Source organism: Buteo buteo, chromosome 24, assembly GCF_964188355.1.
Source record: "Buteo buteo chromosome 24, bButBut1.hap1.1, whole genome shotgun sequence".
Classification (NCBI taxonomy): Eukaryota; Metazoa; Chordata; class Aves; order Accipitriformes; family Accipitridae; genus Buteo; species Buteo buteo.
The window spans coordinates 559,291-582,298 of NC_134194.1; the positions used below are offsets into that span (position 1 = coordinate 559,291).

General features: G+C 45.5%; 1 protein-coding gene across 4 annotated transcripts in view; it reads left to right on the forward strand.

Annotated features, from left to right (window-relative positions):
- Positions 1 to 1,940: 1,940 nt before the first annotated feature.
- PPP2R2B (protein phosphatase 2 regulatory subunit Bbeta) overlaps positions 1,941 to 23,008 on the forward strand; it is a 118,137-nt gene continuing 97,069 nt past the window's right edge. The window contains exons 1-4 of one of the 4 annotated variants that reach the window (XM_075056548.1): positions 1,941 to 2,392; positions 3,000 to 3,111; positions 3,624 to 3,774; positions 4,021 to 4,098. In XM_075056548.1, the coding sequence (XP_074912649.1) occupies positions 4,035 to 4,098 (64 nt within the window). In that variant the 5' untranslated portion in view covers positions 1,941 to 2,392; positions 3,000 to 3,111; positions 3,624 to 3,774; positions 4,021 to 4,034. Of the gene's footprint in view, positions 2,393 to 2,999; positions 3,112 to 3,623; positions 3,775 to 3,799; positions 3,874 to 4,020; positions 4,099 to 10,878; positions 11,057 to 23,008 lie in introns of those variants that run through there. The other 3 variants (XM_075056549.1, XM_075056545.1, XM_075056546.1) reach the window with 3 other exon arrangements.

Genomic DNA, 23,008 nt, shown 5'->3' on the forward strand with positions numbered 1-23,008 from the left:
ATGCTTTCCCGCTGCTATACAGCATTCATGACTCATTTCATTTCAGGACTGAATGCAATGCAGTTAGCAGCAGACATCATAAAACTAATCAATATCCATGTGCAGACTTTCCCCAGGCGTATTTGATTTTTAAAAGAGTTCTTCAAATTCTTAGAATAAAACGGCATTTAATTTGCATGCAGGGAAGAGAGAGACCAAGCTTGCAGGCAAGCTCTTTTTATACATCAATATCGCAAGACATGTACTTCATTAGTGAAATCCTATCCTTATAGCAAGAACTGGAGTTTTGAAAGAAACAAGTCTAAGAATTACAGGTGATGTCTACATGGTCCATAGAGAATTTGCAGATGTGAAGTCAGCAATAAAACTTAAAAAACACAACAGCATTCTTTAAATCAATCCTCTCCAACATATCAAGTGGGGGGTCAGTTACTACAGGCTTTTTTTCCAACCTGGTTCCTGTGATACTGCAGTATTCATGCTCTAGAGGTCAGGAGGTACCAAGAGCCAAGAAACCCTGTCTGCTGTTCGCAGCACTTGCAGCGCAAAGCAGGAATAAACAATCCCTGGCATAAATGTGAGAACTACAGTAGTGAGGACAGGAACAAATCCTGTCAAAGCCTGCTGGGCGAAAAATTTACTGAACAACATTTATGACAGTGAAGATCTGAGGCAGAACCCTGCAAACTGCCCAGATGTTGAAGAGACTCACTGCCACTCTTACGCAAGCTTCAGTCTCATCTCCAACAAGCATGACAGAGCCTCTGGAAAACATCGATCTTTCCATGGCCTGTATGCAGATATTTTGTCCTCACCCTCTCCCTTTCCCCCACGAACAGCTTTCCCTTGAATTTATTTCCTTCCACAGAAACTCCCTTTCTGTGATCACAGTCAGACGTTAGTAACTACAGCCGGCTGCCGTCACGAGCCCCGACAGAGACTGCACCGCACCACTGCCGGGCTCACGGGCACCAGTTAGGCACAACCGTCGCTGGCACAGCATCTGGGATGGGACTGACGACTGCCATGCCCTCTCCAGCATGGGCTACCCGGGCACGACCAGGTTTCAGGGGTACTCTTTGACAAGAGAGAATACAGGGTTTTTTTCCAAGACTGTTGTGGATTAAGGGAAGTAGTTCTTGGAAGTGATTAATAAAGGTTTGCTGGTACGTCTTTAACCAGCTCTCGTATTATTTCTAGGCCCGCAGCGAAATTCCTAGCAAGCTTACACCCAGCCATAAAGGATGGCTTGAATTCAAACTTCTTTAGCTGATGCTGTTATTCAGGGCACTTGTCATGTATCTGTCTGGACTCAACTCTTAGAGAAGATGGGAGGCCATGCCACAGCAGTCAGATATTAAAATTGGAAATCAGGGGTTCTGGATAAATTTTCTCAATGCCTTGGACACCTGTGAGACAGATACATTTCAGCTGTAAAAACAGTGTGCGTAATCATGTGCTCATGACCATATATATACACACACCCCTTATATGTAACTGGCTTTTCTTTCGTAGGTGCTTAGTATTTTGAAGAGCTCAGATGCCCAACTTCACATTCCCAGTGCCAAAAACTCATGAGCGTCTTCGGCAGCAGCGGTTCCTGAGAAATGCTTTGGCAACATGGAGGAAATGTCCTCAAACACGTGGCTGGTTGTGGCTTCTTCAAAACAATCCCATGAAATGAGACAGATGCGTTCCTAAGCGTAGAAATCTTTGCCAAACACCAGCAGCCGACCGTCATCAAGGACATTACCCGCCCACCCCGCACGTGCACCGTCACCTGACATTAACCACCCGCCGCCTCCCGCCGCCCCCGCCGGCGCCCACCCCCGGGCGCGCATGCGCGGCGCCGCTCGGCCCCGCGCCGGTGGGCTGGGGCGGGGCTGCGGGGCGGCCCTCGGCGCCAGGAGGCGGGAGCCGTCCTGTCAGCGGGGGCCGCTCCGCGGGAGCGGGGCCGTGTGGGGTGCTGCCTTTGTTCGTCCCCTGAGCCACAGCGGGGCCTGAGGGGCCGGCGTCGGCAGCTGCCCCGACACACGGGCCAGGGGCCGGCGGGCGGCCGCCCGGCCTCACGGCAGCCCGGCCGGCACAGCGGCAAAGGTGGCCGGAGGGAGCTGGGAGTTACAGGTCACCCCGCTAAAACCTGGTGTTTGCCTCTCACGAGCCTCTCGTTTTGCCTGCTGCGGTACTGAGAAGCGTTTCTTAAACAAGAGCCGCAAACGACGCTGACTGGAGCGGGGCGAGCGAGGAGACCACCGCGGGGTTGTCGTGCTGTCTGTCCGTCCGCCTGTCCCAGTCCGCTCCCGTGAGCAGCCAAGGCACCTGAAAACACAAAAGTCCCTGTTTTCAGAAACCCGCTAGGCGTCATCAGGCTCCCAGACTAGGAGGAAGAATTGTAAGTCACAAGTCCTTTTTCCTTTGAGGAGTTTATCTGAGTGGAATTAGAGAAGAGCTTTCTGGAAAGGGCATCATGATGTTGCTCCTCTCAACCGCCATGTTGTCTACTTGTTTCTGAAACACTTCAGCAGAATTTATGAGACACTGAAGTTTATGCAATAATGTTAAGACCTGTTTTTGTAGATGTCGTTTTTTTCACATCTTCCTGTCATATTTTGTAGGTGTTCCCATTGTCCGGACATCTCAAGTTATGAATCTCACTAAACTTAATATTCTTTCATAGTCTTATCAAACTGTCTCATACCCTCAGATTCCGGATCTTTTCATACTTTCAAAACTCCAGTTTTCCCTTGTATTTGGCTTGAAGCATCCAATAAAGCTCATTCTGGACTTTGTATCTATTAAGTATTGAATATTATTTTATTACTTTTAACATATATGATATATATGGACCTGTATTAACATACAAAAACCTATCATGATCTAAAAACCAGACAGAAATCTCACAAAGACATTTGGGTAGGCCATGAGATAGAACCAAGTGAACCGGACTATCTCCAGCTATACATTATCTCGCAATCTCATGTTTTCCTTCTCTTTTGCAGGGAAGTAGCAAGTTTGAGTCTCCCATAGCATGACCCCTTGACTGAATCCTGTATCACGCTTGCTGGCTGCAAACAGTCACATTTTGCCATGTCTCACCTGTGTGTAAAACGGGTAAGATGACATTCCCTGTCCTCGTGGCTCCATTGTGCTGCTTTCTTCATGTCTGGAAATTGCTTTGAGATAAAATGTGTGTTAGGATAAAAGGAAGCAAGTTGTCTTTTGAGGCATTGAATTTTTTGTGCTACAGTGAAAACTGCATTACAGAAAGGGAAATTCTGCTGAACTGTCAAGAAAAGGAGGAGCAGCAGTAGATAAAATCCTAATTTCTCTCAGAATGGTTTAACACAGAGTATTGCTACAGCAGCAAGCACAGTTGAGAGAGCTACAGCTTAATAATATGCCCTGTAGTAGAAATGCCTGTAGTATTCTTTTAAAGCAACTACAGTGCACTTCTAATTCCAGGTAAATTTTGATTATAATATTACAATATCCTGTAAAGTGGCTTCATTCTGCTTGGATTCATTGCCAAGCAGTTCACAGCTACACTGACCACAAATTGGAAAAAAATTATTGTGGTAGCAAGAGTAGTTCTCTTTTTCTCTGTTTCACTCTCTCTTTAACAGTGCTGGAAATGATTGGGGGCATTAGTATTCTGATGAAGAGAGCCTGTGACAAAGACCGTGACTACAGGGCCTCCTGACTCTTCTGTGATGCTGCCAGTGATGTAGAGGGGACTGACTCCAATTGCACCGTTTTCAAAATAGCCCTACCATGGTACGGAGAAAACAAACAGACAGGCAATTCATAATGCGGGTGTAATGTTTTCAGTTTTGCAGTGTTAGCTTTGCACTTTGTATGGAAGAATGATACCAGGTGAGCAAATATTTATCTTCATGCAGGGACTGCAGATATTTGTGTGCCAATTTGTATGTGCGTGTGTATGTGTTTGTTTAAAAAAGGACAAGCTATATACCAATGTGATCGTATCTTATCTTTTTTCTGCATGTGTTTCCCTGGCAGGATTTGGAAACCTCATGCAGGATGTGCTGTGGTGCTTTAGTCAAGTAAAAGGAACTATAGATATTGGGGTGACAGAAGGTAAGTTTATTTTTCCTTTTGTTGCTGTGATTAGAAATAACTTGTTTGTCATGTACATCTTGCCTAATCAGCGTGCAGGGGAGTTGTTTGCGTGTTGTTGGAAACTGCTGGCAAAGAGCTAAGTTGCACTCTTTTCGTTTCTGCCTTCATTATGTACTTACGCATTTGAAAGAGATGGGTCTCTAAAATTAGCTATTGATCCAGAAAAGTCCTTTGAAGGCATTATGGCTTAATCATATCAATAATCTTTGAAATAGATTTCCTTTTGGTTTTCAGCTATTATTTACAGAATTTTTCAGGGAATTATGAGACAGCCTCTCCCATTGTAACATCCTTTACTGGAATCAGTTGGATTCTGTTTCTGAGTAACATAAGTGTAACTTGGTGCTCATTCTTGTATATGGCGTTAAAATAAATTGCAGCGCATACACTTGTACAGATATGTACCTGTGTGGGAGGGATTGATGGAGGCAGTTGGGGGATTTAGGAGCACAAGACATCCCCTCTCACACTCAGTAGCTTTCAGGGCGATTTGTGCTCCTCAATCACTTGTGCAGTTCTCTCTCTGCAAGCACATCTGTTTGGCATTTAGCCAACATGTGGACTGCAAAAACATGGAAAATTGAAAAGAAATGCATTCAATTTTCATGACTTTAAGGTTGAATTTATTCATTCAGTTCTGTTCTTCCTATGACTGTTCTGGTTAAACTTCTCAACTGGGCATTTTCCTACATTTTCTTATTCTCATTTCATACTTTCCTTTCTCTTATTGCATTGCCCATTAATACATTAATTCCTTTCCCTTTCCATTTCACATTTTATTCCCTATATGTTCGTTATCCCTCAAGGAAAACTGAAACCTTTATCACATCCCTCTTCTCTTAACCCTCCAGTATAGGCAATGGTTTTGTGCCTTAGGGAGGCCAAACAAACAGTAATGAAATCCTGTCTTCCCCTGTGCAGAGCAGGTTGGTTTGTGTTACTACAGTGACCTTTTACATTTGCATGTAAATTTCTGTCATGTTTTGTTTGGAGCACCAGAGGACACAACCTTTGTTCTCTGGGATCACACTGCTGATGGACTGCACGAGGGACAGGCTGATACCTGGAATATAGCATGTGAGGGTGCTGTCCAGCAAGACTTGGTTGCACTGGCAGAACTGTGCCAATGTTTTCTGCCTGAAACCAGAGTGTAGACACTACAAGTAGCATTTCATCCCTCCACCTGAATGGTTTTGGACGTAAGAATAATGCTGGGGAAAGATCGTGCTAACAAGCGCAGCAATGCCTGGGAAAGTGTTGCTAAAATTGCAACTGCTTGCAGCTCCTTATGTGGAGATTAAGATAATAAATGCAGGAACTGAGTTGGCCTATTAGATATATTTCTTCTATTTTGTTATATTTCCAGAAGTGTGATGCTTTCTTTAAAAGCACAGTCTCATAAGACTGAGAAGAGGACTCAGTCAGCCCAAGCCTCTGACAGCAGAGCTCTGACTTCTCCTGGTGGGAATGGCATTCTGCCTGGAGTGCCGTCATCTGTTTCAGTTCAGTGGCAGTTCTCTGTTACACTGCTTTTGCAGAAGAGGGTTTCAGTCTGTAACCTCTAGAGACTACAGTGGGGGACAAAACTCAGGAGAATATTTAACAATTTGTTAAATCTCTAGGGGAAAAAACCCCACCATTGTGATTAAAGCCAAGATATTTTTTTAACTGAGGTGGTTTTTTTGCAAAAATGCTTACAAGTGTTTTAAGCTTTTACTCTAGAATCTGCAAATAATTTTAACTGGTCAAGAGTACTTGTTTGCTAGTTCAGGATTAATAAAATGGTAGGTTGCCTCTTCTTACTTACTATCCTTTTCTTAATGTAACCAGTTATCAGCTGAAGGCTATAAGCTATATGTTTTTTTACATTTGAGACTCAATGCTGGAGGAATCCAGAGGCACGATGACAGGAAGGGCCCCCTGCGATTTTTGCTTGGGGTAACCTGGACTCACAGAACAGTAAAGGCTGATAGATAATACTTAAAGGCTATATTCAGTGAAATCAGTAACAAAAAGGTGATCATGTTGGTCTGTTGAATCTGGTCAACATGTACAAATGGCCTCACCATGACTGAGCGGAAAGCTCAGGAGAGTATTTTAGGTATGGGATTGGGCTTTTGGTTGTTACACTGGTTTTGTGTTTGTATGTGTATGTGTGTGGATACAGATGTACACATACATGAATTACATGTCATAAAAGTGTTTGTCACAGATGCCTCACCTTCATCAGAGGTTTGTCCATAACTTGTTACTTTTATGCTAGTCTTTGTGGCACATTTTTGACCTTCAGAACTCTTGGTAACATTCAAGCATCATGAATTTGCAAAATGTAATTTCATTAGTTATTGGAATGCATGCATTTGTGCATGGTCAGGTGAAAGGAGATGTTACTATTATGTTTAGAATGTTCTGCCTCTTTAAATGTAGAAGAGCCTGCCTCCATCAGCAGGATGGATTGTCATTCTGGCTTTCAAATTATACTTAAAATGTTGCTGAGAAGAATTCTGTATTCTCCGATAATATGCTTGCTCTTTTCAATGCACACGTAAAGCTGCACGAACAGAGATACACACAAGCTTTTGCATTTTGTTCTTCCCTTGGTCATTGCTTTCCTTAACTTGGAATATGGTATTGTAGTGTGTGGTACTTGTCCTGATGAAACCAGTGATGTAATGGATGCTTTAACTCTCTAATAACTGTGTGAATGAATGAGCTCTCTTGTGCGGAGATGGGAGGCCTGGGACGTCTTTCAGCTGCTCAGACAAACACTGATTTCAATGTTAAATATGAAGTAAATGATGTTGCATATTGCCATTGTGGTCCTACAGTGCTTTGAACTGTATTTCATTACTTGCTTTGAACTGTATTTCATTACTACTGAAAGGCAACAAATTTTAGAGATCTTGTCTTATTTTGGTATATTGATAATTAGCAGTCTAGTGTGGGACACTTCAGGACCTGGTTTAGTGGGCATCGTTAATGGTTGGACTCGATGACCTTGAAGGTCTTTTCCAACCTAAATGATTCTATGATTCTATAAAACCAGATCAGCGCAAATTTAAGAGGTGACATTTCCTCTAGTCTTCTTGAGCCTCATGATCCACAGTGTAGAACTACCATGGCCACGGGAAGCTGCCTCAGCGCTTGCTGAAGGGCACGTCACAAGGGAGTTACGCAGTGGCTGCAGACCTTAGGAGGGCAAGGGCAGCCTTAGGAGATTTGGGGCTGCTGTGCATGTGGGCTGTGTGCTTCAGACTAGGAGTCCAGGCATTAAGCATTTAAATCTTGGTCATATTAAATTAGTCAGGTGTAAAGCACACATATAATGAAGTTATCAAATGGAGGAATATCACATAAATGTTAATGGCTAAATTAAAATGGTCCTAATGAAGTCAGATGTTCTGCCCGGTGTCTGGAATATTTTGCAATTGGAATGTCACCAGTTCCTAGCAAGCTCGATGAACAACAGTCATTTCCAGCAGGTCTGAGATTTTATTTTGTCTGCTTGCACATGCTTGTGTTTGCCACATCATCCAAATGTGTAACCAATAACTCCAACTCAAAGATTTCAGTGTTGAATGGTGGTCTGCAGGCTCACCAAGCTGGCTCAGAGCCTGGTTTGTGGTCTTGTACGTTGGTTTCCTTTTTGTGTTGCTAATTAAGCTCAAATATATATTCCGATCTTTGCATGTGAAGTGAAACTCAGTTTGTAATGGAACATAAAAACTGAGTATAAATATTTAAATATATCCAAGCCACAATGAAGATAATTGGGGGGGGATTGTACATGATTTTAATGAGGTGGAATTAATCTGTTTCTTAGGGAATGTTTGTGCCTATTTTTAAGTGGAAAAAAATATTTTTTCTGTCACGTACAATGGAAGCTATTACATCCATGCAGATGGTGGAAGAGAGGCACAGTATTTGCAGAGTTCAGTCCTACAAGTAGGTCTCAGATACGGCTTCTGTTTCAAGCTGACTCTGAGTTCCTGGGTAAACCTGAAGCAAGTTACTGCACAGCTCTGTGTGGATAATATTTATTCCAGAGGCTCACATAACCTCTGACTCTCTGTGATCTATATCTACATCCATAAGGAGGTGATAAAGGCAGACACAGAAACTGGAGGGGTGCCGTATAAACAGTTAAAAAGGCATAAAGGGAGGAGAGGCGCAGGTTTATGAAGAAACACAGTCCTCCACTTGAACCTGTAATAGTGATCTTGTAAGCAGAACTGGGGCCAATGTCTTTCTGGGCTCTTAAGCACAGGACCAAAGAGTGAGTCTGGACAGCTGAGGGACTTGGACTGGTCTTGGAGCAGTTAGTTTTCCTTTCCTTTCCTTGAACAGCAGGCAGGTCAACACCTCTCAGTTTAGTTCATCCGTTCTGTTCCAGCGGTGGAATAAACTTCCAGCTCTCTGTTACCAGAGTGAGTTACACAAGCCCAGTACTGTGATCATGAGAATCTGGGTTGCAGTGGGATGTGTTTGGCTTGGAAATCCATGCTGGAGAATGAGCAGGTTGGTCTGTGCGCAGTGGATGACCATGCCTGAGGTGTGGCAGTGTGGCTCTGAAGATGCCGTCCTTGGGTACCACAGCGTGTGCTGCCTTCTTCTCATGATATGCACCTGCATTGTGTAAGCCACGTGCTGAGAAAGGAAAGGTCGTAACTAGAACAGTAATATGCTCTCTTTTCCTTTGTATAAGGTGAATGGTTTCTCCAGAGCTGTTCTCAGCTGGCCTGACTTAGGGGTGGCCCTAGCCTTCTCTAAGGGCATCCTGGCTCCAGAATATTAGTTCAACTAGCTGCTTGGAAATTCACATTCTTTTCCAGGTTATGTTATGAAAGTGGTAACTGAGCCGCTGTGATCATTAGAGATATGTAATTGCAGTTTTCACGTGTGTGATGTGGTTTAATTATGCATACCGCACTTAACTTCCCTCTGTAATTTTAACTGGAGACGACATTCATCACTTTCTCGAGTAAACCTGAATGTAGTTTCTAGGTGCAGTTAAACAGCAGTGTTTGCTTCAGAGACAATCGTTTACATTTCCAGGCTAGTATAGGAAATAATCTCATTCTCCAAGTCATACATGAACACATAAAGTGACTTTCCATGAAGAGTGCTTTATAAAATACTGTCTCTTTATTTTGTATCTTATTTCCTGGGATGGACTTGAGATACACAATAGTACTTGATCTTCAGCCTTCACTTGTTGTGATGCAATCAGAGTGAGCCATCATCTCTGAGCAGGAAGGCTTTGCCATGCTTGCAGCCCAGACCTGGATTTTTTCCTTTCGCACCCGGAGAGGGTGTTTTGAATAAAGAGAAAGATATTAAAGTGAAATGACAAGCTTCTCTCTTCACTGGTACAGGTGCTTTGCACCTCTTTAGTACAAATGCAGTCGTGCTGTCATCTGCCAATGACAGCAAAATTAGAAAGACTGCAGCCAGATGATGAAACCAAGCAGCAACATCACCCAGTGCTCCACACGAGGCAGCAACAGCAGGCACGAATGGCGAGTGGTTTGGTCCTAAACCAAAAGCTTGTCCGTAGAGTAATTAAACAGCAGGAAAACAGGGGCTGTGAGCATCAGCAGCTTATCACATTATTTCCTTCCAACCTGTCCTCTTGCTACTGTGATGTTTTCCATTATGTGCAGCTGAGCAGGCCATGGCAGGGCGAGTTTGGAGCGCGCTTATCTGTGAGAGATTTCTGCCGCAAAGAGTGGGTTGTGCTTGGAAAAGCGTTAGAAATACTGATGTAGATCTGCTCCGCTTCTTAAATGCTGCAGGTTCAACTGGGTATGGGAGAGTCCGAATTGAGAGCACTGCCTCGGAAGAATCCATAATACAGCAAAATGTGTTTTTGTTCTGTGCTGTAATTTGCTGCAAGTTTGTAAGTGCCTTGCTGGGTCTTTTGGTTCCCCCCCCGGCCTAAAGACGCTTTCTGAAGGCGTGAGGGAGCGGAGCTGTGCAGCCGCACGCGGCCGGGCCGCCCTGGCCCACGGAGGCAGCACGGCTGCTCGGGGAGGGCAGCGAGACCTCGGGCACCTACCTCTCCTCTCCGTGCGGCGCTCCGGAGGCTGGGCTGCGCCTTCGCCCTGGGAGAGCAGCAGAGTTGCCGAACACAAACCACCGCAAGCTCTTACCGGCCCGGCCCGGTGACGCGTGTTCCCCCCCAGGCACGGCCGAGACCCGCGGCTCTCCGGGCAGGGAAAGCGCTCTCGCCGCGGTAGCGGCCGCCTCCGCCCCGCTGGGCGCCGGCAACCGGCCCGCCGGCGCGGCGACGGCCGCGAAACGCCGCGGCTGCCGCGGAGCGGAGCGGGCTGGGGCACCGCGCATCCCGCCGGCCCGCCTTCCCGGCCGCCCGCCGGCGCCCTCGGCCGCCGGACTGCCTGCCTGCAGCCGGCTGGGCGGGGGGTCTGCGCCTGCCTGCGAGGACGGGCGGCCGAGGCGCCGTGCTCCGGGGGTGTGTTCGCGGGCAGGACGGGCTTAGTCAGCAAACCCGGCCGCGCCTCAGCCGATGCGGCGGCGGAGCCGGCCGGGCCGGAGCGCTGCGCTCCGCTCTGCCGCCGGGGCCGGGGCGGCCGGGGCGGCAGCATGGGGGCCGGCAGCACGGGGGCCGGCCGGCCGGCTGTCCCCGCCAGGCAGCCCCAGCAGCGAGCCCCCGCCGCCTCTGCCATGTAGGCTGCCTGGGCACCGGAAGGTTCTCATGGATTGAGGAGGGGCTGCGCTACCTTCTTCTTTATTTTTTTTAGCCGCTCCCCCCCCCCCCCCCCCCCTTTGTGTGGTTTTATTTCCCTCTTTTGTTTTTTTTAACCCCGGGTTTGGAAGATGAAATGCTTCTCACGCTACCTGCCTTACATCTTCAGGCCGCCGAGCGCCATCCTCGCCTCCAGCTGCCACGCGGAAGGTACGCGCCGCGGGTGGGAGGGCGGGGGGCAGGGGAAGCGGCTGCTGCTTCTCACCGGAGAAGGCTGAGGAGGCAGCAGAAAGGCTGGGAGGGCGTCTGAGGGCTCAGGAGAAAATGACTTCGTTTATTCCTGGCAGTGCTGCTTGGTTAACTGCTAACTCTGCACTAATAGTGCGACTAAGCAAGCGGGCTTAAGGAAGACTTCATAGCTACGGTGCTGCACGTTTTTCAGCTTTACGTAGTTTGTAAACTTGGCCTTTAACTCATCTGGGTATTCCCAAGAAAATGAAAAGCTCATATCTAGTGCTGCCTGCATTCGGTTACCTGTGCCCTTCCCCTCATTCAGTAAAGCCTGTTTTCAGGTCTCGGCAAAACAGCTCTGTAGCTATTTGGGATAAATGAGATAGTCTCAGCAGCGCTTGAACTTTGTATTTTCTGGGTAGGAATGCACAGTATCAGGTCTGTGTTCACTGAGACTTCAGTGGGACTTCTCCCATAGGGAGTGCTTGTTCATGCTGATTTATGACCCTGTGTGATACGACTGTGTGCACATTTGCAGCGTGTGAACCATCACACAGCTTTGCGAATCATCCGCAGTTGTCCAAACAGCTCCGCAGGATCAAAATTTCACGCCACTGCTACTCCCCTATGTGGAACCACAGCGATTTGCCTCATGCGCCCTAACCAGAGTTAGTTAATGAGGAAAAACACACTTCCTGTCACCCAGCTTTCTACGGACTCATTCATCTATCTTGAGTCTGTGTGCATAAACTGAAGTAGCAGCCTCATCCGTGAGCAAGGGGAAAATCCAGACAAACACTGTAGGGATGTATGCCTAACGGCTGGTTTTGAGATGATTGGCTTCAGTCTCTGCCCACTGCATGTATCTAGCAAAAAAGAAACACGGTGGGGCGTACCTTGCCATGGCTCCTGATGCCTTGACCAAGAATGTCATAAGGCTGAAGATATGGAGTGGAAAGGTCAAGCAGGAAGGAGTGGGCAGTAGATGATGACACTCCAGGCTAAATACTTAGGTTGCTATATTTTAGTCCAAGTAGACAGTGTGAACTTATTATTTTCTCTGAAGTTCTAAGCAGATAAAATTATCCCAGTAGATAACTCAGATTAACTCTGGAGTTCTTTCTTTGAAAATTTCTCTGAAGATTTCTTTTGTTTTCATGTTGACTTTGTCCAAAGGCACAGCTCCTTAAGATATTCTGAATAACTTTTGGATTGTTCTACTGGAATAAGTAATTCCAGGGAGAAGCAGACCTCACTGTTTTAGGGGAGGTCATATGAGACTACTGAGAGGAAAAAAAAAAAAAAAAGAATTAAAGAATGCCACACCTGTGTGCTATCTGTTCTTCTCCATTGCAAACAATATATGAAGAATGAAACTTGTACAGAACTGTTGCTCAGACCAATTATCAGATGCATATAATTAACTTGGGGTGAAACTGAGGTCTGGAGAGTTTACATGACTCTGTTGCAGGCTAAATCACTAGCATAACTGAGAAGACAACCCAGGTAAGAGCCTGACTCCTGCCTCAGTCCTCCTGGAGTCACTAAAAAGGCCAGTGTAGCATACAAGAACCCTTAATATACGATGCGCAGCAGGAGCAGGATCTAGTGCTCGTACCTCCATGTTTTGAAGTGATGAAGTTGTGATTTGGTATTTCTGGTTCACTCTCAGTGGAGTGCAGACTCGCAAATGGACAGAACTATTCAGGGGGTGAAGCTGCGAGGCCTCAGGGACCAGATTCAGTCAGAAGCTGCCCTGGCCAGTCTTTCAGCCAGGCTTTACTCCACAGACAGACAGAAGGCACAAGACGGCTAAGCCTGTCAAAGAGAAAAGGCTCCTCTCCTCCCCCAGCCTGGCAGAGGTGTCTTCCTTAACCAGAGGAGAAAATCCTTCGTGCCCCTGCACCACCCTCTGTACTCACCCCTTCCTGGCAAAGGTGTTCCTTGAAAGACCCTTCAGAGCTCGGCTCTGTCCAGACCAAGACCTGAAATCCCAATGTATTCTTTATTAACTCACTGTAAGAATTCTCTTCCTCGTTCATCCCAGGTTCCCAGAGTTGTAAACTAGAGATCTAGGTCAGCAAAAAGCCTGGAACAAAGGCTGTGCACCAAGCTATAATAAACCTGAAATTCAAGTATGCTTGTTTATCCTCTCTGGCACTGCCTGTGAAATGGTTTTAGAAGGTTGCAGCTGAGGTCTCATTTATTTCCTCACAGACCGGTTTGTTGCTCGGCTCTGCTTTGCTGTGAAGTTACCGTGCTTGAATGGCAGTGCCCATGGAAATGATCCAGCGTTGTTATCATTACTGTGGAGGTGCGGGATTAGGGTAATGAATGGGAAGGAGAGGGTGCATCTGGAGAAAGCTGGTGCAAGAGAAGTGCCTTAGGCGGTGGACGTGGTATGGCTGAGCAGGTGACATGCTGGCTTCTCTTGTGTGACCTGTTGTTGCCATCATACTCCTGGTGCTTGTTGTCATCCAGAAACACCAATCCTCCTTGTACCAAGGCGTGTGGCTTAGGATGCAGTATAGCATGTGTGTTTTGAGATCTTTTGAAAATATTGACTACTTGGGCCTTAATAGCACAGCTCAGTGATGCATTCAGGTGTGGGGTTAGTGTTGCATGTTGGAATTCAGTCCCACTCAGCATCACATAGGAACGCATGCTTGTGTCCCATTGACCTTAAAGGTACGCCTGTAGCTTGGCTGAATAATAGCAGTTTGGCAGAATTTGAGCCCACAATACTATTCTTTGGACCTTGATTGCTACTCCTGAACTGTATTTGAATGAGGAATATTACTGTAGAAAAGCATTTCTTGATCTATTACTTAAGATGCAAAGCAGGTATTTGGTCTGCCTTGTTTTTGCAGTGGTGTGTGCACTGAAAATCGATCCAAATATATCTTTCGATGTGGAATGAGCACTGTGGGCTTTCTATCATTTATTATTTGCTGAAAAAAAGTTGAATGACAGTGGGACCGATGCCTTAACAGAAGTATGTATGTGTTAGCATCAGGTTTCCTGAGAACTGTGGATAGGCTGCAGCAGCTGGCAGACTTGGGATGTGTGTTTACAAAATAAAACACTTCAGAATGGTTACATATATACTGATCAAAATAACTGCCTGTTTTTTTAAATGCGAATGTTTTAATTTGTGCAACATGTCCAACTCAAGAATATCAAAGATCATTTAAACCCTTAGCAAAGTAACCTTCAGAAAAAAAAGCCTTTGAATTAAGAAAACAATATCCTTTCCTGCAGACGAGGAAGCAAGCACAAAGATGGGAAGTGGGCTCTCTGAGGTCATACAATTACCAAACTTTGAGTCATGCATATGTTTTTCTTCCAGAATTTAGACAGAAATGTATTTTTGTGAGCTTTTCTGAGAAGGGTTTGAAATGTTGGCTGTTCTGCAGAAGTATTAATTCTTTTGGGTACTTTAATTGATGTTTAGACACGAGTTATTTCCTATCCTTAAAATCTGTTATTATGCTTAGAAGATCCTTAACTGCATTATTACTTTGACAGGCCAACAACTCAAATACATTTTCAGTAACTTCCAAATTTTTCCAAATTTGGTTGACATTGAGTTAGGCCTAAAGTCTTGAATCACTTTGTATTTCATGCTGGTAAGTGTAGCCATTCATCGCTGCAGTTGTGGGATCTGTGTGCAATAGTATGTTAGTTTGGCGCAGATACAAAGCTGCAAACAATGCAAATGCGTCTGCTTTCAGTTCACTCACTAACATTGGAAATGATAATTAAATTAAATATTAAAAATTATATTATTATTAATATAATAATAATATAATAATTAGATATTAATATTTATTTAATATTAAACACTTATCCAATATCTGAATTTACTGCTAAGGTCTAGATATGGGTTTTTAATTGTAACAGAAAAATAATGATGCACATTTGATATTGCAATGCTAAAGATCTGGACAATACAATGAAAACACGTTTAGGAGGCATATGTCAAAGAAGCACTGCTACTTTCATGCTAGGGTCGAAACAAATGTATGCTATAGGTTTTCTACTATTTTATTAACTCTAATCACTATAACAATGTAATAAGAAACTTTAGCACTTCTTTTGCACTTCCTGTGCACTTTTGTGAAGGACCAAAAGAAAGTGTCCATTGAGTGTAAGTCATGTTAGGCCAAAGGTTTGGAGTACAGTCATTGCTGTGAGTAGGCTCAAGTAGTACCGAAATAAGCAATAAACTCACTGTTTGTCCTCCACCAATAAGTCTCGATATTTCTTGCTTTGAAGAGTCCACCAGGAGCTTGGTATTACTCTGTAGCTCATTCCTGCACATTCTTTATTCATGCAAATAATTTAGAATGACTAAATCAGTAGCTTATAGAAAGTTATGGCAGTAGTGCATTACAAGCAGTAGTAGGCCAAGCACAAGGTTTGTAATCATGGGTGTGGAATTCTGATGCTGGCTGGTTTTCTTTCTCATGGGTGAAGAAACAGCTTCACACTGTACTGTGAATAGATTTCTGTTTGTTTGGGAAATAGAAAACATAGAAATAAAAGAAAACATCCTACGTCCAACGTACCCAAAACTGAGACAGTACACAATGGGTACCGCGGGTCTGTGTGTGCGACGCCAACGGGGAGGAGCCGCGGCTGGTGACGAAGGGCTTTGAAACCAGCCATACTTCATCCTAGCTGCTGTCAGATGCAGATGTGAAAGGAGCAACACTGCTCAAATGTGACTCATGTTGGAGAACAACAAGGGGTGGGGGGAGCATGGGAAGATCTTGAATCGCAGCTGCAGAAGTGAAGAACAATGGACTGGCTGTACAATTACCACTGGCCATGATCTGGGTCTAAGTCTCCTTAGTTAACATCTCAACTGTCTTTATCACATTATTGTTGTGGCTGCACTGCTGCCCACCTGGCTGTGCATCTGGCGTTTCTACTGGGAACCCTGGCCTTCCTGGGAGATGGTATTACTGATATTTTACCTACTCCGATCTGTGCTCAGTGAGACTGCTGGCACAGCAGTCTGGGATTTCACACATTCCTCCAAAATGAAGGTATTGGGTCAAGGCTGGAAGAAAACATAGGTAGATTTCTTAGCAGCATTTTGGAAGGAATAAAAAAATAGCACTGACAAATCCCTTGGGAGTCATCCAGCAGGATTAACTGTACTTATTGGTAGTATTGACACAGTACAGGAATTCTTGTAAAAAATCTTCATCCATGCCAGATTTGGTCTGGAATTTTACTCCCATCCAGCTGGTCTCTAGGTTCTTCTAAATCAGCAATAAATGAATTAATAAATCGACTTAAGATTTTTGAATGAGAGGAGATATACAGGAGAAAACCGTCATGCTGTATTGCTTCTCCCAAGATTTAAGTGACAATATTTAAGTGATTTTAAGTGATAATTATTACAGTTAGCATGGAAACATACAGTCAGAGAAGTGATGAGAGGCTGGAGGGCTGGTAAAAGCTAAGGAGGTCTCTTAGAGCACCTTTCCGTTTTCAGCAGGCTCTAATAAAGCAGCTACTTAACAGGTTCTTGTCAAACATGTCTCAATCCTTAAAGGATGCCAAATTGCTGTCTTTGCTGGTAATCGGTTCTAGGGCTGAGCTGTCTTCATGGTTTGTGTTCATTTATCTCTAACAAAACTGTCTGCAAGTTAAAATGATTCCCAGTCCCCACTATGTAGCCTGTGGAAGAATTGCTCAGCATTAGCTTCATTGTGATGTTGTATCTAGTCTCGTTCAGTTAAATTCCCTGTCTGAGCCTGTCCTTACAGGTGAAGGTTTCTGAACTTATTACTCTTGTTGGGCCCTTTTATTTTCCCTTAATGTGGGATAGCCAGGAAGGGAGCTGGTACCGTGACGAAGAAAATCATCCACCGTTAGTAGAAAATGTGTTTTGTGTATTTACTGTATGGCAGCCTGCTGATCTGTTGGTGTCTGTGTGGCCTTTGGGCCAATGGTGCTGTTAACTTAAATTCAGTTTGTGCTCTTTAGTGCATCTGTATCCTCTGCTGCAATGAGTTTTCTACGCACAGCAGAGGAATTCTGTCTGAACTTGTGAGTTTCTGTATTGCTGAAGATAGTCGGTCATGGCTGGGTCAGGTAACGCCCTACATCGTGAAAAATGAAGGTTTGTTATGGGTTAAGCTGTCAGCCTTCCTCACCTCCACCCCCCTGGACAACAAGCCAAGCTGTTGTCGTTTCCGCTACTGTCTTTTCCTCTGGGGAGAATCTTCAATCCTCAGTACGCCTTGTAGCGTTAACATGTAGGGTAAAATTAATTAAGAAGCATGCCCAGGACAAGAAATTCTCTCTGATGTGGCTGGGTCAGCTCCGTGAGTATGTACGGCTGCTGCAGCTGCAGGCAGTCGGTGGAGCTGGTCCAGGTTTCCCGCTGGGAGCGGAGCTGAGCCCGGTGGTGCCCGTGCAGGCTGGGCTCCCAAAAGGGCTGGGCAGGCACAGCCTTCGTGCTGAGCCGGCATGCTGGGACCTCCCGAGACGCCTGCAGAGCCACTGGCTGGGAGGCAGGTTATCCGCCTTCGAAGGGCCTCCCTGGGTGCTCCGCGTGTTGTGCTGTCAGCGCTGTGAACCGGCGGCAGCTGCCCTGGTGACACTGCTCACACCTTCCCTGCTGCAGCCGGCCGGCCTGGCCTGGGCGTACCGCTGTTTGTCCTTCCGGACAGCTACCCTGGGGAGCTGCGCCGAGCAGCCCTATTGCTGGGCGGAGGAAAAGAAATGAAAAGGCAGTTTAATAAATAGATTTTTAAACATCAGTGGGGTAAATATTACGTATTTGAAAATGAATGTTTCTTTCAAGGCCTCTGAAGAATGGCTGGCGCCCGTGCCGGGGAGGGGGGCTCTGCCTGAGCTGCAGCTGCAGCAGAAGCACAGGGCAGTCACTGTCCACGGTGAGGGTGGGCACCAGCCCGTGGTGCAGCCCCGCTCCACCCTGCTGCCGGGTACAGAAAGCCCTTGTCCCCGATCCCCGTCATCCCCTGAGAGAGGGCAGAGCCTGCCGGAGTTATCCCGAGGGGACGCCAGGATGACCCACGGCTGTCAGCCCAGTCCCAGCGTGGTGCCCGCTGCTGCTGCTGTACCAGATGTGAATCTGCGGGGAGCTCGGTCAGCAGCAGTGAGCTCTCCTCCTGCCAGCAGTTTAGGTCTGTCCTGCGGGGAGCTTTAACAGAAAGTGTTACCTACATTTGATCTTTAGAAATTATGCGTACTTCCAAATGACAGACGGTGCATGTAGAGAGCAAGGGAGGGCACAGACTAGTTCTGATCTCTGCTGCTTGATAAGTCACAGCAACTCCTCTGTCTTCTGTTAAGTAGCTCCTATGTCTCCCTGTCCCCGGGGCATCTCAGACTTGGCTTCATTGCCTCTATGGGCAGTGGGAGTCATGCAAAAAGCACAACTGCCCGTTATGAGCCTGTTGCTGAATGCGTTAGCGCTGTGATGCTGCTGGAGTCTGCCAGACTGGCCTGGAGGACATGGCAAGTCCTCGCGTGTCCTTGTAAACCTCCTTGTACTTGTGTATGTGGGGGCTCTGCTCCTCATTCAAGTTTGTACAAACGTATGCAAATACATTTTACAAATGTGGATCCTGTGCCCTCTATTTGGTACCAGTATTTTGACAAAGACTAAGCTAGAGAAGGTCATACAGCATCTGCTTTGGTATATGAGGCCTGGAGCTAACTTGGTTCATTTAATGTCATTACTCGAAGGAAGTTAATCTATTGCTTTAGGAATACCTTCACCTTTAATTTATTAATACTAAGTGTTCAGACTGCCCGGTGCCTGATTTATAAATTTCGCAATGGCAAGGTAAGCAACAAGCACCACTCAGGTAATTGGTGCTGTTAGTGAAACTGACTTTTAGCTCAAAATTAAATACTGTTTTAGTGGAAAAAATACTCTAAATTAATGAAACCTGTCTTTAAGCAGACTGATTATTTCCTGAATAGCTTGATACTCACAGGATTTGGGGTCCTTGAAAGACCAAAATGTGACTTTCCTTTAAAATGAAGGATTTTCAAGTTATAATTCCCAGAGTATTTGTATGAATAGTTCCCTGGCTCAGAAAAGCTACCAAAGAGTGGAGCAATTCCTGTGTTGAAGTAGCCCTGAGGTAACAATCTTTTTGTTTTCTCTGAAGCCTTTCACAGTTTTCTGTTTTTCCGCATTTCTCAGTTTGTGCCCAGGCTTTGCACTAGCATTTTTGGAGGTTCCAGCGGAGGTGACGCGAAGGCCAGGATGTTTAATCACTTAGGTTTGAGCCAGTTTTAAAGCTTAGCTCAAAGTGGCCTTAAGCTAGAGGGTTAGCTTTTTAGGGGTCTTTAACATGAAAGCTCAGCCAGAGGCACCTTAAAACTAAGCTCTTTACCTTAGGGGTACTCTAGGCTAAGCTTTTGGCCTTTGGAATATTTTTGAGTGATGCATGTAAAAAATAAAAATAATTATTTCCTCATACACTCCAGACAGCAGATTCCTCTATGGAATCACAGAACCACAGAAAGTGTGTTCAGGTTTTACCCCTTACCATGTTTAGATCAGTGCGATAGGGTAATTAACAAAGTGAAGAAAAGTCTGATTGGGAACTGTTTAAAATGTATCTTAAAGTTCCTGATCCCAGACTTCAAACCATCAGTGGTATAGAGCAGTTGCAGAGACCAGCTGGTTGGTGGCTAACTCGCTCCTCTGGCTGTGGTCGGTCTCTGCACCATCCTTTGCAGAGCAAACCCCAGTCTGGATGCTGGAGAACACTCAGGATGGCAGGACCCCACAGCCAAAATCCTTGGCCTGGAGTGAACCTAAAATAGCCAGCTTTCTGTTTGTTCTTTTTTGAAGACTTTAACTTTGTTATTATGATGACCCTTATACTTACCATCAGCCTGTCAGTTTTGTCCCCGCTGTGTTGACCATAAGTGGGTTTATTTTTCTGGTGAGTCATTCTGATGGCTTTGACCTGAGTTAATCAGGCACCAGCAGTTGGGAGCTTCACTGAAGTTCTGAATTACCCTGGAGTAAAACCCACATAAATTAAATTTGAAGCAGCATTAATACTACAGAATGGTATGTGCATTAGAGGTACAGTAAGATTGTGTAAGTATGCAAATATGGTTTGGTGTAACTAATAGTCTATAATTACATGAAGAGAGGCCATTAGTTTAAGGCTGATGGAGGAGAACACCGAGTTAAGATTGAGCTTTCTACAGTAATTGCATTGCCTGATTTAGCTGTTCTTTAATTTCTCAGTCCGAATGCCATATCAACCCTTGCTTTTTAGTGAAGAACATCAGACTCACTCTAATCTCAGTTCTTACATTTATCAGAACTTGCACCATGTGCAGGAATCCAACTGCCTGGTCTGTTCTTTCCATAACAGTAAATGAGGTTAATTTTGTGCAGCCATGAAGAAAAGGATTGTTGCTAGGGGAAAAAGAGGCAAATTCCCTTTCCAGAATACTACGGGTAATGTCAAAATGAAGCACAGTATATGAAAACTGTTTCTTTTCCCAGTAAGCTTAATGCCTTGTTTCTGCTACATCCATTTCTCTTAATTCATTCCTGTTTTTACTTGGAGGAGGTAAATCACACAGCACTGCCCAGCTCCTCCCACGGTGCCAGTCGTGCGGTGGGAGATGTGCTGCAGCTGGAGAGAAGGGAGGGCCGCAGGCACATCTCTGGACTTCTTTAATATGAGAAATGATAAACTTTTTCCTGACCAGGTATGGTGAGGGAGCTCCGATAGCAGGCGTGCGGCTCACAAAATGGCAAGATGCCCAGCTCTCCAGCTGCCAGATTCAGTTACGGGTAATTCAGGCATATCGGTGGTGCAGATGGATCGCTTTTCTCCATTAGGGATGAGTGGTGCACCTGCATTTTTGTTGTGGTAACTCAGGAGCTGGAAATACCTTTCCTTGGCTGCACTGATTGCATTTCCTTTGCATTTTTTCTTACTCTGTCCATTTCAAGGTCTTTTAGGAAAAAATAACGTTTGCATTATTCATGTATATACTTACAGGGTTTTATTTTGCTCTCTACTAGCTTCAGGAATTTGTAAAAGAGGAAGAAGGCTATTTCAGCTGTCACATATACAGAGCTTTCTTCTTGCAATTATATTCCTTCAGTATAATTTTTTGCCACAGAATACAGTAATAGTAAGATCCATGTTTTTTGTCTGAATGGTGCACTTTCATTTGGGAAAAAGTGTACAAGCCCCTTTGAAAGATGTTAGTGTTTCATTAAGAACTCAGCTTGAAGTCTCTCTTCTTAATGATACGTTAATTTTTGTCTTTTAAGGAGCAGAGAGTCAAAGATGAGAGGGGATACTCTCTCTGGATGATTCCTCTGTGCTTTGTTATTTGATCACATGCTCCAGCTCTTGGTGTCCCTGGGAGGGATGACTGGCTCTGGGGAGCCACAGCTCTTTACCCATGGTGGAGAGGGGAAGAAGCAGAGATCCCTCCCCGAGCCGTCCCACTGTGTCCCCTAAAGCAGTGAGGATTGCCCAGGCAGGAGGAGACCCCCTGGCCCAGGCTGTGGGCGGATGGATGCCTGCAGGGGATGGATGCCTGAACAGAGGCTGCGGTGGGAGGAGGAGGCTGGGAAGAAGCTAGGAGAAGGAGCACCTCACAGCCCAGGGGCAGGGGAGCATGCTGTGGCTTTCTACCACTCAGTGCTCAGGCATTTGGAAAACCAGGAGCTGCTGCCATTGTCCTCAGCCTCTCCCTGCACTGAGAATCCCAACTGCAGCATACTGGTGCAGGGTCAACCTCTGCTGGGGGAGGTGAGCTCTTGGGACATGCTGCGGCTGATCTCATGTCTTGTGTTTCTAAATGGTACCTACTCCACCATCCAAGGAACATAGTGCTGTGGGCCCAGGAGACTGTAACAAAAAACAGACGCTGGAGAAAATGAAGATTTGCCTTCTGTGGTCTCAGCTCCAGAAGAGCCCAGATGCAGTCTGTGAGTCGGGGATGCTGCTTTGGCCATGGCCAGTTGGGGCTGACTTGAAGGGCAGCTGGCCAGCGGAGCAATGCTGGTTGTTGGGTTGGCAGCAGGCTGCCTCTTCCAGCCACGCCGACAGCCTCCAGCCACACTGCATCACCTTCCTCAGCTGCCCCAAGGCTGGTCGTTCCTTGCTCTTGTCTCAGCTCTGCTGCAGTCGGGATTCCTCCAGGACCCCGCAGATCCTTGCCACATCTTCTGTGTAAACACCTCTCTTGATATCCTGCAGATAATAACTACACCTTGACTGGGAGAGGTCCTCTGCCCGCTTCCCTCATGATGAGCTGCTGTCACTGAGCTCTGTGCTAGTTGCCTCAGTTGGAGGAGAAGGTTTGCCGCTCCCTGGTAAGAGCGGTTCTTGTCTCTGTGCGTATGCTGGGCTCTGAGCTGGGAGCTAATTGCAGGCCCTGCTGAAAGCCAGTATAAATGAGGACAGAGGTCTAAGCTGCACATGATGCTCTCATCAGTTAGGGGGTGGAATTTTTTAATTCTAGCCAGCAGCATTTCTAAACCTCTTAATGCAACATAAAAGTGCTTTGTATTTGTAAATAAGCTCTGATAGTATAAACATTTCTATATTGAGGCCATGATCCTTCTACATGATCTTACACTACTATAAGTTTACAACCATAAATTATATGACTATGCTGAAGTAGTTTTTTTTTTTTTTTTTAAAAGAAGGGGGAAAAAAAAAAAAAGCCTAGTAGCTCCTAGGCTCAGACAAGGCCTGAGTTGATCAGCTTTTATTATTACAAAAGTATATGCATTTGCACTAATTTCCCAGGCTGAAACATGACCTCATTTGTATTCTTTCAAAGCTATTGGGTAGAGAGTGGGATTGAATTTGGTTTTAAATTCTCATGGGTATGACATTGAGCTGCAATTTGAAATGAATTAATCTTCATATCCTA